Source organism: Scyliorhinus canicula, chromosome 11, assembly GCF_902713615.1.
Source record: "Scyliorhinus canicula chromosome 11, sScyCan1.1, whole genome shotgun sequence".
NCBI lineage: Eukaryota > Metazoa > Chordata > Chondrichthyes > Carcharhiniformes > Scyliorhinidae > Scyliorhinus > Scyliorhinus canicula.
The window spans coordinates 27,543,799-27,557,126 of record NC_052156.1 but is presented as its reverse complement, the minus strand read 5'-3'; the positions used below and the strand labels follow the sequence as shown (position 1 = coordinate 27,557,126).

At 45.6% G+C, this 13,328-nt stretch overlaps 1 protein-coding gene across 1 annotated transcript in view; it reads left to right on the top strand.

Annotated features, from left to right (window-relative positions):
- shisa10.1 (shisa family member 10, tandem duplicate 1) overlaps positions 1 to 13,328 on the top strand; it is a 107,176-nt gene that overhangs the window by 18,264 nt on the left and 75,584 nt on the right. The window contains exon 2 of the mRNA XM_038812645.1: positions 6,883 to 6,937. Coding sequence (XP_038668573.1) covers positions 6,883 to 6,937 — 55 coding nt within the window. The remainder of the gene's footprint in view (positions 1 to 6,882; positions 6,938 to 13,328) is intronic.

Below are 13,328 nucleotides of genomic sequence, written 5' to 3'. Positions count from 1 at the left end.
CAAAATGGCCTGACAAGCACCCTGCAATTGAATTTGGGCGGGGGCGCATAGTGTGTAATTGAAGACTTGTCCTGGCATCAGACTTAACTGCCAGATGCTAAATTACATCCTTTTTAAAAACTTGCTATTAGTCTTTCCTCCTGTTTTCTCGGTATTTGACTCCATGTGGAGTTGCAGATTGGGGGGGTGGGGGGGGGGGGGGGGGAGGGGAGGGGGAGAAAACTTTTAATGGACTCAACTGTGATACTCTCCCAGGCACCATCTGTGACAATTCACACCTCACGCAGTGCTGGCTAACTGGCTAAATAAGTGTTAATTTTTATGGCTCCCCTTTCTGGACCTCGATCTTGCGTGATTTGTGTGCACAGCAAAGCTGCAACATTGCAGAGTTCAGACTTTTCTAAACCGAGTGAAATGTTTTGCAGGATTTCTTGTGGGGTAGGTTTGTGGACCTGCTGTGAATACCCATACTGTAGAATCATCCAATGTGACATTTGTACTCGGAAGTCCCGGGTTAATCTTCGTTTTAACGTTTTTCTATTTGCACTGCAGTTTTCTCTGCTGTGTTTCGACTACAGTAAGATGGCCACAGAGCGAACCCCTCACCCTTGATTGGTAATCTGGAGTCCCAGAGTTTTAATCTTGCATGCACGGATCACCATTACCCTAAAAAGCAATGAAGACCATAAACGCTTGGTAATGGATATTTTATTCACCACCGGAAAGATAAAATGCAAATAATAAAAACTGCAAAGTGAGAGAAATGTTCCTACACCAAAGGGGCTGTGAATAGCAGGCATGCTGTATCCTCTCTGATGAGGACCATCCTCAGCATATCCTAACAAAGTGTATTTTTGTGATTTGTGAATTAGAGCTGAACATAAGGTTCCAGATTCCTTCTCATTCTAAACCGTGGAACTCTTGAGTCTCTGATTCATGCAGCCGCATGTGGTGGAGATTGCAGATTTGTGTTTGAACATGTCTGCACCAGGGTTCTTTGTGACAATGCACTTACCTTGACTCTTGTTTGCTTCCAGGCAGGGAGCAGGAGGGATGGAGGTGGTGGTGTAATTAATACTTAGACAATTGAAAGAAAGCAAATCAATCCCAGTCAAAGTTGAGACAACACCATACATGTGGGAGGGCATACATAAGTTCCCATTAGTCAAGTGTCTCCATGACAGTGCTTTTTCTGTATTTTCTGTCAATTTTACTTTTGAATCAATGCATCTGCAATATTCTACAATCTCCTTATCGGGGCCTCACAAATAGTTTGTGCCATAACCATATATTACGCTGGACAGTTAACTCTGCCCAAGGTGGTTAGGTTAGGTTCAGCTGGCACAGGGATTATATGTTGATCTTGTGATTAAGTTGATCTTTTCTCTACATCTTAGTTATGACTGTAACATTACATTCTGTAGTCCCTCCTTCCTTCCCTATGTACGATATGCATTGTCTGTGCAGCGTGCAAGAAACAACACTTTTCACTGTGTACTAATAGATGTGACAATAATAAATCAAATAAAAATATGTGCTGAACCATCCAACTATTGTTGCTTGGTGAACGAGGGAGTCAAAAGTTGTCAACATCACAGAAACTGCCTATTTTGATTTCCGTAGCACCACTCAACCTTGACCCAATTCTCAGCCCACCTGTTGCTGAAACACTCATTCGTGCTTTTGTTACCGTTACTATTCCAACGCACTGCTGGCCTGCTTTCCAGATTCACTCGGTAAACTTGAGTCGTCCAAAATGCTGCATGTGCCCTCCATCAGATCAAGGTTCCGTTCATCCATCACCTCTGTACTCACTGACCTACTTTCACTCCCGCTAAGCAATGTCCCCATTTTAAAACTCCCCGCCGTTTTCAAATCCCTCCCTGTAATCTGCTCCAGCCCCATAACCAGTCCGAGAGCCCACGCTTGTATACTTCTTGCCTGGTCAGCATTCTGACTTTTAGATCGCTGGCCGCTCTGCCTTCAGTTACCTCAGACTGAAACTCTGGAATCTCCTCACTTAACCTCTCTGCATATCTACATCTCTGTTCCTCTTTTAGGGCACTCCTTAAAAATCCCCCTCATGACAAAAGCTTCTGTCTTCCCTAATATCTCATTATGTGGCTGGGAGTCCAATTCTGAGAAGCTCCTTGAGACATTTTAGTCTGTTAAAGGTGCTATCTAAATGCTGTCAGTTGTTATTGGTGGCAGGGGTGGTGGATCTCCCTTTGCACCATCGAGGAAGGGCCTATCCTACAGGTGGGGTTTGAAATTCCTATTGATGTGCCAAAAGTGTAACAATCTGTAAAGTACACAAAGTTTAGCTGTCCTTGGGTAGGCTGGAGCAAAAAATAGATCAAAGCATGTTTGCCTTGGCTTAATACTGGTCCTCTTGAAAATACTGGAGGGGTTGGGAAATGGGGTGGGGAGGGGTGAGGAAAATGGGGCAGATGCGAGGTGAGCAAGGGTGGGGAAATGGGGTGGGGAGGAGGCAAAATTGGGTAAAAGGGTGATGGTGGCATGTGTAGCAGAGAAGAAGGAAATGATTAGAAACAAAATAGGAACTGTAGGCGTAAACTACATAATTACGAAACTCTCGCGCAGTGGGTAGCACTGCAACCTCATGGCTCCGAGGTCCCAGGTTCGATCCCGGCTCTGGGTCACTGTCCGTGTGGAGTTTGCACATTCTCCCGTGTTTGCGTGGGTTTCGCCCCCACAACCCAAAGATGTGTAGGGTAGGTGGATTGGCCATGCTAAATTGCCCCTCAATTGGAAAAAATGAATTGGGTACTCTAAATTAAAAAAAAATAAAATAATTATGAAACTTTCAAAAAGCCTAGGCTGCACAAAAATGTTTTTTTTGAAACATTTACGTTCAAAATAAGATTATGACTTTATCACTGGGCAGGTTAAATCTTGTAAGCATTCCACATGCTGTCTGGAATTATTGTGACAATTTGAAACAACCCTGACACTGCAGAACAAGTATGGCTTGTGCCTGCACATGTGGTCATGCGATAGTCGAAGAGCTTTGAATTTGCATGCCTGGTCTATTGAAATTAGTTTTCTCTCCATAATGATTTAGGTAGCACATTGCCCGAGAAGTATTGCTCTTTCAGTGTTCCTTTTGAAGAAACTTAGCAAACTCTTGGGCTTGTTCAGTAATACAATCATAGAAACATTGAAAATAGAAGCAGGATGAGCCCATTCGGCCCTTCGAGCCTGCTCTGCCATTCATTATGATCACGGCTGATCATCAAGTTCAATACTCTGATCCCTTTAGCCCCAAGAGCTATGTCTAGTTCCTTTTTTAAAAATAAATTTAAAGTACCCAATTACTTTTTCCAATTAAGGGGCAATTTAGTGTGGCCAATCCACCGACGATGCACATCTTTGGGTTGTGGGGTGAGACCCACACAAACATGGGGGAATGTGCAAACTCCACACGGACAGTGAACCCGGTTTCTCAGCGCTGTGAGGCAACAGTGCTACCCACTGCACCTGTGCTGCCGCGTCTAATTCCTTCTTGAAATTACACAACGTTTTGACTTTCCATGGTAACCAATTCCACAGATTCACCACACTCCCGTTAAGAAATTTCTCCTCACCTCAGTCGTTATCCTCAAACTATGACCCCTGGTTCTGGACTCCCTCACCATCGGAAACGTTCTTTCTTAATCTATCCTGTCTAATCCTGTTAGAATTTTGTAAATTTCTCTGAGATCCCCTCCCACTGTACTGAACTCTAGTGAATATAATCCCAACCGATTTAGTGTCTCCTCATATGACAGTCCCACCATCCCAGGAATCAGTCTGGTAAACCTTTGCTGCACTCCCTCCATAGCAAGAACATCCTTCCTCAGATAAGGACATCAAAACTGTGTGCTCTATTCCATGTGTGGCCCTGCCAATTCCCTAAAAAATTGCAGTAAAACATCTCTATTCCTATACTCAAATCCTCTCACGATGAAGGCCAACATACCACTTGCCTTCTTTACTGCCTGCTGTACCTATGCGCTTACTTTCAGCAACTGATGCATGAGTATCGCTGAGTAGCCACCTCTCAATTTACACCCATTCAAATAAAATCTGCCTTCCTATTTTTGCTGCCGAAGCGGCTAACCTCACATTTATCCACATTTATCCAGCATCCGCAATGCATGTGCTCACTCACTCAGCCTGTCCAAATCCCACTGAAGTATCTCTGCATCCTCCTCACAGCTCACCCTCCCATCCAACTTTGTATCAACTGCTAATTTGGAGATAATACATTTAGTTCCCTCGTCCAAATCATAAATATATAATGTGAACGATTGGGGTCCCAGCACAGATCCCTGCAGTACCCCACTGGTCACTGCCTGCCAATCAGAAAAAGACCCATTTATTCCAATTTTTTGCTTCCTGTCTGCTAATCAGCTTTTTATCCATTTCAAGACACTACCTGTAATGCCATGTGCTTTAACTTTACATATTAATCTGTTATTTGAGATCTTGTTGAAAGCCTTCTGAAAGTCTAAATAAACCACATTCACCAGTTCTCCCTGGCCAGCTCTACTAGTTACATCTTCAAAGAATTCTAGTAGATCCTCCCCCCGATGGAAAAAATTAAATTCCTCTTCTGCTGTGCTGATTAGATTAGGAAGTTCTCAGTTTGGTTCCTGGTCTCTGCCAAGTCTGATGTTCTGGTCTGTGCTGGAGGAGGGTTGTTACAATAGACTGTGATATCCCTAGGCGAGGGATACAGAAACATAAGGCCGGGTTCTGTTCCAGTCACCCATTCTCCAAGTGTGTGAACATCTGGGTGAAGATAACACTGGTCCGTGCTGTGATTTCTTACATCTGCTTCTGTTATTGCTCAGTCGCACACCTGCAAGAAAGAAAGTCTCCCGTTTATACACTGCCTTTCCCACCCTCTTGACTTCTCCAAGTGCTTTAGAACCAATGGAGTACTTTTGAGATGTGGTCACTGCAGCAGCCAATTGGCACACAGCAGGTCCCATAAATAGCTGTGAGGCTCCGAGTACTCTTGACGCTGTGCGCAAGCAAGAATCAGGAAATTATGGGGGGAAATGAAAACAAAAACAGGATAATTGTGAGAATCAAGTCAACCTCTGGCATGGGTAGAGGATTGGCTAACTAACGGGAAGCAGCAAGTAGTGATAAGGGAGTCTTTCTCAGGTTGGAAGGCAGTAACCAGTCGAGGGCCACGGGTTGCTGGGACTGCAACTCTTCACAATATACATTAATTTGGAGGAAGGGACAGAGTGGACTGTGGCCAAATTTGACGAGGATACAAAGATGGGAGGGAAGACAGGTTGTAAGAAGGATATGAATAGTTTACAGAGAGATATTGACCAGTTAAGCGAGTGGGCTGTGGAGGCCTTGAACATTTTCAAGGCTGAGATCGATAAGTTTTTAATTAGATGGGGAATTAAGGGTTACGGAGATGAAGGCAGGAGAGTGTTAGATCAGCCTTGATCTTACTAAATAGCAGAGCAGTCTCGAAGGGCTGAATGGCCTACTCCTGTTCCTATTTCTTATGGTCTTCTCAAACTTCGAACAGATATATTGTTGATTTAGGACAAATTCTAAACATAACCAGGTTAGTACTAAACCAGTTAGTACAGGCACAGTGTCTCAAAGCCAGCAACCTCGGGACTGACACTATGCTGGATTTCTGATTTTGCCAGACTTCAGGTCGGAGGGTTTGGACTATGCGCGGTTTGGGCCCAGCTGGATTGTGTGGGGTCAAGGGTCGCTCGGAGTATGAGAATAGACTGGTGCGCAAACAATTAGTCCAGCACCACGCTGCATCAATGCAGCGCCTAGCCATATTTCCCAGATAAGTTTTATTTTATTTTACTCAATTAAAATTGTTCCAAGGCAAATTCTTGAAAGTGCCTGGTCTTTGGACAACTGGATTTGAGACACTTGTTGCACCTGCTGAGGAAATCTTCAATAACTGGGATAGAAACACAGAAAGTATGTGCAGGAATAGGCCCTTCAAGCTTTCCCTGCCATTCAACATAATTATGGCTGATTCTCTATCTCCATGCTATACTCCCTCCCCATACCCCTTGACACTATTTGAATCTAAAAATCTATCTCTGTCCTTCTTAAATAAACTCAATGACTTGGCCCTGCAGCCATCTGTGGTGGAAGACGTTTTGCCTCATCTCAAGCCCAAATACCTATATACCCCTGAATCTCGAGACTGGACCTCTTGTTCTAGACCCCCCCCCCCCCCCCCCCCCCCCCCCCCCCCCCACTACCAACCCCCTAGCTAGAGGAAGCAACATCCCTGCATCCAATCTGTCCTGCCCTGTCAGAATTTTAGACCTTCCAATTAGATCCCCCCTCATTCTAATAGATTCCACTGAATATTGGCCCAGCTGACCCAATCTCTCCTCATACCAGAAATCAGTCTGGTGAACCTTCGCTGCACTCCCTCTGTGGTAAGTTTTTCCTTTCTTAGATAAAGAGATCAAAACTGCAAACAATGCGCCAGGTGTGGCCTCACCAAGGGCCTGTACAGCTGCACTGTACTCGATGTACACTGAACCTTGGACATCTCCAGTGGCAAAGAAATGTGGCCTTGAATTATGGTTGGACAGAGCAGGTTCAGTGTGGATGAAAGCCTACTTGGCATTACAAATGGCCATAAATGTCACCAACTCTGCCTGAGATTAAAGAGTTGGAGGAACCTGAACTGACCATGAGAATCATAATCTAACATTAAAACCTTTTGAATAAATGAAGCATGGAACAAAATCATGGATTAACAAGCTCCTGTGTGATCAATCTTGTGAAATGGCTTAGTCACCTGCCACACTTTCAGAAATATCCATTTTGATATATTTTTCTTCTTTTCATTACCCCCAGCTTCGGCGTTCCATTGTGACGATGACGATTCACCAATTTGTCACCAGCAGAGTCAGTGAGTATTTTGATTTCATTTCAGCCTTCTTTACGCACCAGTGGTGTCATTTTCCAATCTAGTCATTTGCTTCAGAGCGGGTTGTACCAATTAAGAGTGGCAGTCACCAACCGTTGAGCTTGTGGTTGTGGGTTGCTGGCCCCAAGCTTGTGGTCAGAGCACCAACGAGAGTTTGCAGCCAGTTGGGGTGGCAGGCGGGGTGGCATTGGGGTAGGTGCTGCAAAGTGAAATTCTCAACGGAATGCAGGAGGTTTTCCTTTGTTCTCCCTTATGATCTGCTGCCAGAATTGCTGGAACTTGGAAGTCAGTGAATTTCTCAGACTGCAATTTCATGGGAAATGTGTCTGAATTAAAAGAGGAATTTTATCCCTGCGGTGATTTGGCTACAGGTAAATAGAAACCAGGTCACTGTGCACAGTTAGGACATAGGAGGAGAGGAGCGACATGGTGGCCCAGTGGTTAGCACTGCTGCCTCACTGCGCCTAGGACATCCTGGGTCCGAGTCACTGTCCATGTTGAGTTTGCACATTCTCCTTGTGTCTACGTGGGTCTCACAACCCAAAGATGTGCCGGGTAGGTGGACTGGCCACACTAAATTGCCCCTTAATTGGGAAAAAAAAGAATTAGGCACTTTAAATTAAAGAAAGACACAGGAGGAGGCCATTTGGCCCCTCTGGCATGCTCTGCTATTCACTTAGATCTTGGCTGATCCTCTACTTCCACTCCACTTCTTCCATATCCCATGATTCTCAGTGTTCAATAATCTGTTATTTTGGGGCAGCACAGTGGTTAACACTGCTGCCTCACAGTGCCAGGGACTCGGGTTTAATTCTGGCCATGGGTGACTGTCTGTGTGGGAGTTTGAACATTCCCCCGTGTCTGCGTGGGTTTCCTCTGGGTCCTCCAGTTTCCTCCCACAGTCCAAAGGTCATGTGGATTGGCCATGATAAATTGCACCTTAGTGTCCAAAGATGTGCAGGTTAAGTGGGGTAATGGGGATAGGATGAGGGACTGGCCCTAGGTAGGATGTTGTTTCGGAGGGGGGAGGGGGGAGAGGTGCAGACTCAATGGGTCAAATGGCCTCCTTCTGCACTGTGGGGTTTCTATGATATCCATCTTGCATACATGTACTCGATGACGGAGCCTCCACAGCTCTTAGGTAGAGAATTCCAAAGATTCACAACCCTCTGAGGTGAAGAAATATTTTCTTCCTAATTGGCTGACTGTTTATCCTGACACTATGACCCTTCTCCTAAACTCGCCAACCATGGGAAACAGCCTGGAACCCTTTTGAAATTTTATACATTTCAATGAGATCACCTCATTTTTCTAAACACCGGCAGAGACTATCGGCCCAATTTACTAAATCTCTCACGTACAACTCTCACATCTCAGGGGATCAATTAAGTGAACCTTTGTTACACCCCCTCTAAAGCAAGTCTACCCAATTGGATAAGAGATCCACGAATGTACACCTTAACTCGAGCCGTTGTCTTGCAAAAGTCCTGTGTAATTGTAGTAAGATCACATTGCTCTTGTACTTAAACCTTTTGCAATAAAGGCTAAAATGGCATTTGCTTTCCTAATTGCTTGCTGTGTCTCAAGGTTGACGCTTTGTGATTCCCATACAAGGGCCCCTCTAAACGATAGCATTCCTCAGTCCGATATGATAAAAACCAAATCTGCTTTTCTGTTCCTGCTGTAACAGAAAGGTAAACTGTACTCATTGCCTCCGATCAGCTAGCTGTCTGTGAGCAGAAGGTGGTTTGAATTACTTTTAAAATATGAAGTGGCGTGTGTTCCAGTCCCTCAGTTTGTGTGTATCAATTTTTGAATAACCTGGAACAAACTCGGAGGTTAGTTTATATCCCATTCCAAACCCGGTTAGAAACCCACAACTTCCCACACCATTAACACATTCAGATTACACCCTCAATTTAGATTAGGAAACCAAATGAGAAGCCCAACTATTTTTCAATTTGTAAATTGTGAGGAAAGCATACTTCGCTCCAGGAGCGATTCCACTGACAACTAGGGATCTACAAACTCGATTATTAACACAGAATTTACCCGGTTAACATCCAAGAAAATAACAGCTTTTCATTTAACAGTTAAACAGTTCTAGAACAAAAATAAAGGTCTTTGAGCTTACTTTTGATTGCTTGATTGATATTTATTGTCACATATATCGAAGTACAATGAAAAGTATTTTTCTGCGGCCCAGGGAAAGCACACAGTACGTACATAGTAGACAAAAGAAAAATCGACAGAGTACGTTGACAATGGTGCATCAACAAATAGTGATTGGTTACTGTGCGAAACAAGGGCCAAACAGGAGCAGCATAGGGTGTCGTGAATAGTGTTTCTACAGGGAACTGAGCAGTCCGAGGGAGAGTCGATGAGGAGTCAGGTAGCTGTCCATCTGGTAGCTTTTCCATCTACTAAAATTTCATTGAAGCAAATTCCACACACAGGTCAAATGCCACTTATTAACAGTTAGCACTCAGTGGTTTACAAATTTATGTGCAAAGTCCTTGGGAGAGAAGCTTTCAGAAGTCAGTCTGAGAAACACACCTCCTTTCCTCAGTAACCCAGAGCAGAATTCTAAAATTAAACTAAAAACAACAGACACAGGGCAGGGCTGAAAATGAAACTAAAATGGACCCAGTCCCTCCCATGAGTGACATCACAGCCTACCCCTGTTAACCCCTTAATCATAGTTTAGTAGATATATAATCTGCCTGCCAGATGCACAATACAATATATATAAATATTTCCTAAATTCATCACAACACCGCTACACATACACGTGCACACACAAACATGCAGGCATTCAGGCGCACACACAGGCATTTACCATTGTGCACACACAGGCATTCACCATTGTGCACACACAGGCATTCACCATTGTGCACACACAAGCATTTCCAGCGTGCACACACGGACATTCACCAGCGTGCACGCACAGGCATTCGCCAGCGTGCACACACAGGCATGCGCCAGTGTGCACACACACACAATCACCAGCGTGCACGCACAGGCATTCACCAGCGAGCACACACAGTCACCAGCGTGCACACACAGGCATGCCCGCGCTTGACACAGAGGCATCCATACACACTACGCACAGGCATTCATGCACACACATGTGTTCACACGCAAGAATGCACACGGGTATTCTTGCAATCCACATGCATTCACATGTACCTATGCATTCACTCGCACACATGTGAAGCATGCACACATCCTTGCGCATGCATTCACACACTCGCACAAATTCACATGCATGCACATTCTCACTTGCACAAATTTGTACACGTGCACATTCACATGCACACATTCACGTATGCATGCAATCACACAAATATGCACTTGTGCACATTCACTCATGCGCCCATACAGGCACACATGCATGCATGTAGGTACATGCACATACATGCAAGTACTTGCACATGCATGCACACGCACATATTTGTGTGCACACACACACAGTCAAGCATGCCCCGCTCAGTCCCGCATGCACACAATTCTCTCACAAGCACATATATATGCCTATGCATTCATGCACATGTGTGCCCACTCGTGTGAAAGTGCATGCCCCCGCAGACGTCCATGCATGCTCACGTGCACAGTCATGTGCATGCAAGTACATTCATGCATGTGTGTACATTCACACAGACGCACACTCATCTGCTTGCACACAAATACACGCATGCCCACACATTCACGTGCACACACACATTTGTACGAGTGTGCACATTCTCACTTTCACAAATTGAACATTTGCACATTTACATGCACATTTACACGCACAGGCATTCCCCCTATATCCTTTGATCGCCTTGGTTCAGCAGAAAGTCCTTTTTAAAAAGAGCAATAAGGATAAAGTTTTAAACATACAGGGCTGAATTCTCCGATCCTGCGGTTATATCTGCAGGATCACCAGAAAGTCGGTGCCGCCCCCTCACGATCCTCCGCTCGGTGGGGGGCTAGCAGCTGCGCAGTGTGAAGCCCCCAGCTTTACCTGCGGATATGGTCAGAGAATGGCTAGGTCCGTGGCCGCGCATGCGCACAGCAGTGGCCTGCGGCAGACACGCCATGCAACATGGATCCGGCCGCGCGCGGCTACAGCCTGCCAAAAACTGCCCCCCTGTAACCATCCTCGCCACGCCCGGAGGAGTGATGAATGGTGCTCCCACATAATGATCTAATAAACAGGGCAGCATGGTGACTAGCACTGCTGCCTCACGGCGCTGAGCTCCCAGGTTCGATCCCGGCTTTGGGTCACTGTCCGTGTGGAGTTTGCACATTCTCCCCGTGTATGCATGGGTTTCGTTGCCACAACCCAAAGATGTGCAGGGTAGGTGGATTGATTGGCCACGCTAAATTGCCCCTTAATTGGAAAAAATAATTGAGTACTCTTAAAAAAAAAAATTTAAAAATCTAATAATAATCTTTATTAGTGTCACAAGTAGACTTACATTAATACTGCAATGAAGTTACTGTGAAAATTGACCATGTTGGAAAGAAGGTCATTGATGGAGCAGCTGAAGATGTTGGGCCGAGGGCACTACCCTGAGGAACTCCTGCAGTGAAGTTCAGGAGCTGAAATTACTGACCTCCAACTACCATAATCATCTTCCTTTGTGCCAGGTATGACACCAACGAGTGGAGAATTTAGCCCTCCCGATTCCCATTGACTCCAGTTTTGCCAGGGCTCCTTGCTGTCATACACAATCAAATGCTGCCTTGAGGGCAGTTACTCACACCTCACCTCTAGCATTCAGCTCTTTTGCCCATGTTTGAACCAAGGTTGTAATGAGGTCAGGAACTCCAGTCGTGCACCCGTTCCTGTGCCCTCTTATAGTCCCAATGCCAACTCCAAAGGTCTATCCCAGTATCCACCATGGCCAGACATCCAAAGCCATATTGAGATGAAAGAAGCAAGCTTTTAATAATCTAATACAGCTGTCCTACACACTTGATAGTATAAAAACAACTCCCATTCATAGAACCCATTCAAAACATTGAAATCTCAAGAGGTTCATCTCTTATATAAAAAAACACAAACAAACATATATTCAGACACAATGGATGAGATCCTTTGGCCTCCCCGTGGTGGTGTATTTCTTGGTGGCTGTGCCATTGGCTGACAGCGGGATCTTCTGGTCCTGCCACTGTCTATGGGATTTTCCATTGAATCCATCCCATGCTGCCAGGAAATCCGCCGAGGGATGCGCTGATGGCAGGACTGCAAGATCCCACTAGTGTGAATGGGCCAGAAGATCTTGACCTACATCAAAGACAGCTAATAACCTCTTAAAACTTTGAATCAAACTGTGAACGCAGAAGCTCTTGCTGAGATAATCGTAGCTTTTGGAACTCAGCCAAACACTCATAATGACACAATAACAGCCCTTGTGGAAATGAGCAAAAAGCTCATTGAAACTACATAACAGATGGTGCTGGGTTTTTTTCAACCTATGCAAGCTATCCTTTTAATCAAATAAGTCCAGCAGAGGGCATTTTACATTCCTGCGACAGCTTCAATCTGTTTTTTTAATGTTTGAAGAACAGGACATTTTAATAAAAACTTCTGACCTCCTGACCACTTCGGACACTATCCACCCCCTTCTACTCCCATCAGTTTGTGACTCTGACACTATCAGTTAAGGCCCTTGCAGCAGCAAGCATAGGGGACTGGATTCTCTGATTTGCGGCTAAGTGCCGACGACGGCATGGGAACAGTGGCGTTTTACAACGTCAAAATCAGCGCTAAACCCTCACTGATTCCGGGACCAGTGAGGGACTAACAGCGGCGCCAAAAACGGCTGGAAAATGACCGGGCCCATGGCCACTCATGCGCACGGCGACGTCTTGCTGTGGTCATGCATACAACAAGACGCCGAATGCGTGGATCCGACCTGCCAGATAGTGCTCCCCTGGAACCCCCCCTCGTCATTCCCGGACCAACCCCCACCAGTTCCCCCCCACCGGCCACCGCCGAAACCCCACCGGCAAGCGGAACAGCACCCCCCCCAACTGTGGCGGCACTGGACACAGTCCGCAGCCACCTCACAAGGTTAACAAAAACTCAGAGCACAAGTGATCCACGCCATTATGAACTTGGCCCATCGGGGACGCTACATCGGGAGATGGCCTTCAGGTGATGTCCTGAGGCCGTCCCAACGGCGTGCGGCATACACCCCGATGACGCCATTTGGGAGGGGTGAGCATCCGAAAACAGACGCGCACCTGATTTCAACATCAAAAGGAATTCTACGCCCGATTGCCGAATACGATATCGGTGTTGGGCAATGGGGAATCCCGCCCAGGGTCTGTTTGAACTCAATGGGTAATGTTCATGTTCTAGTATTGAGTGCATCCAAAA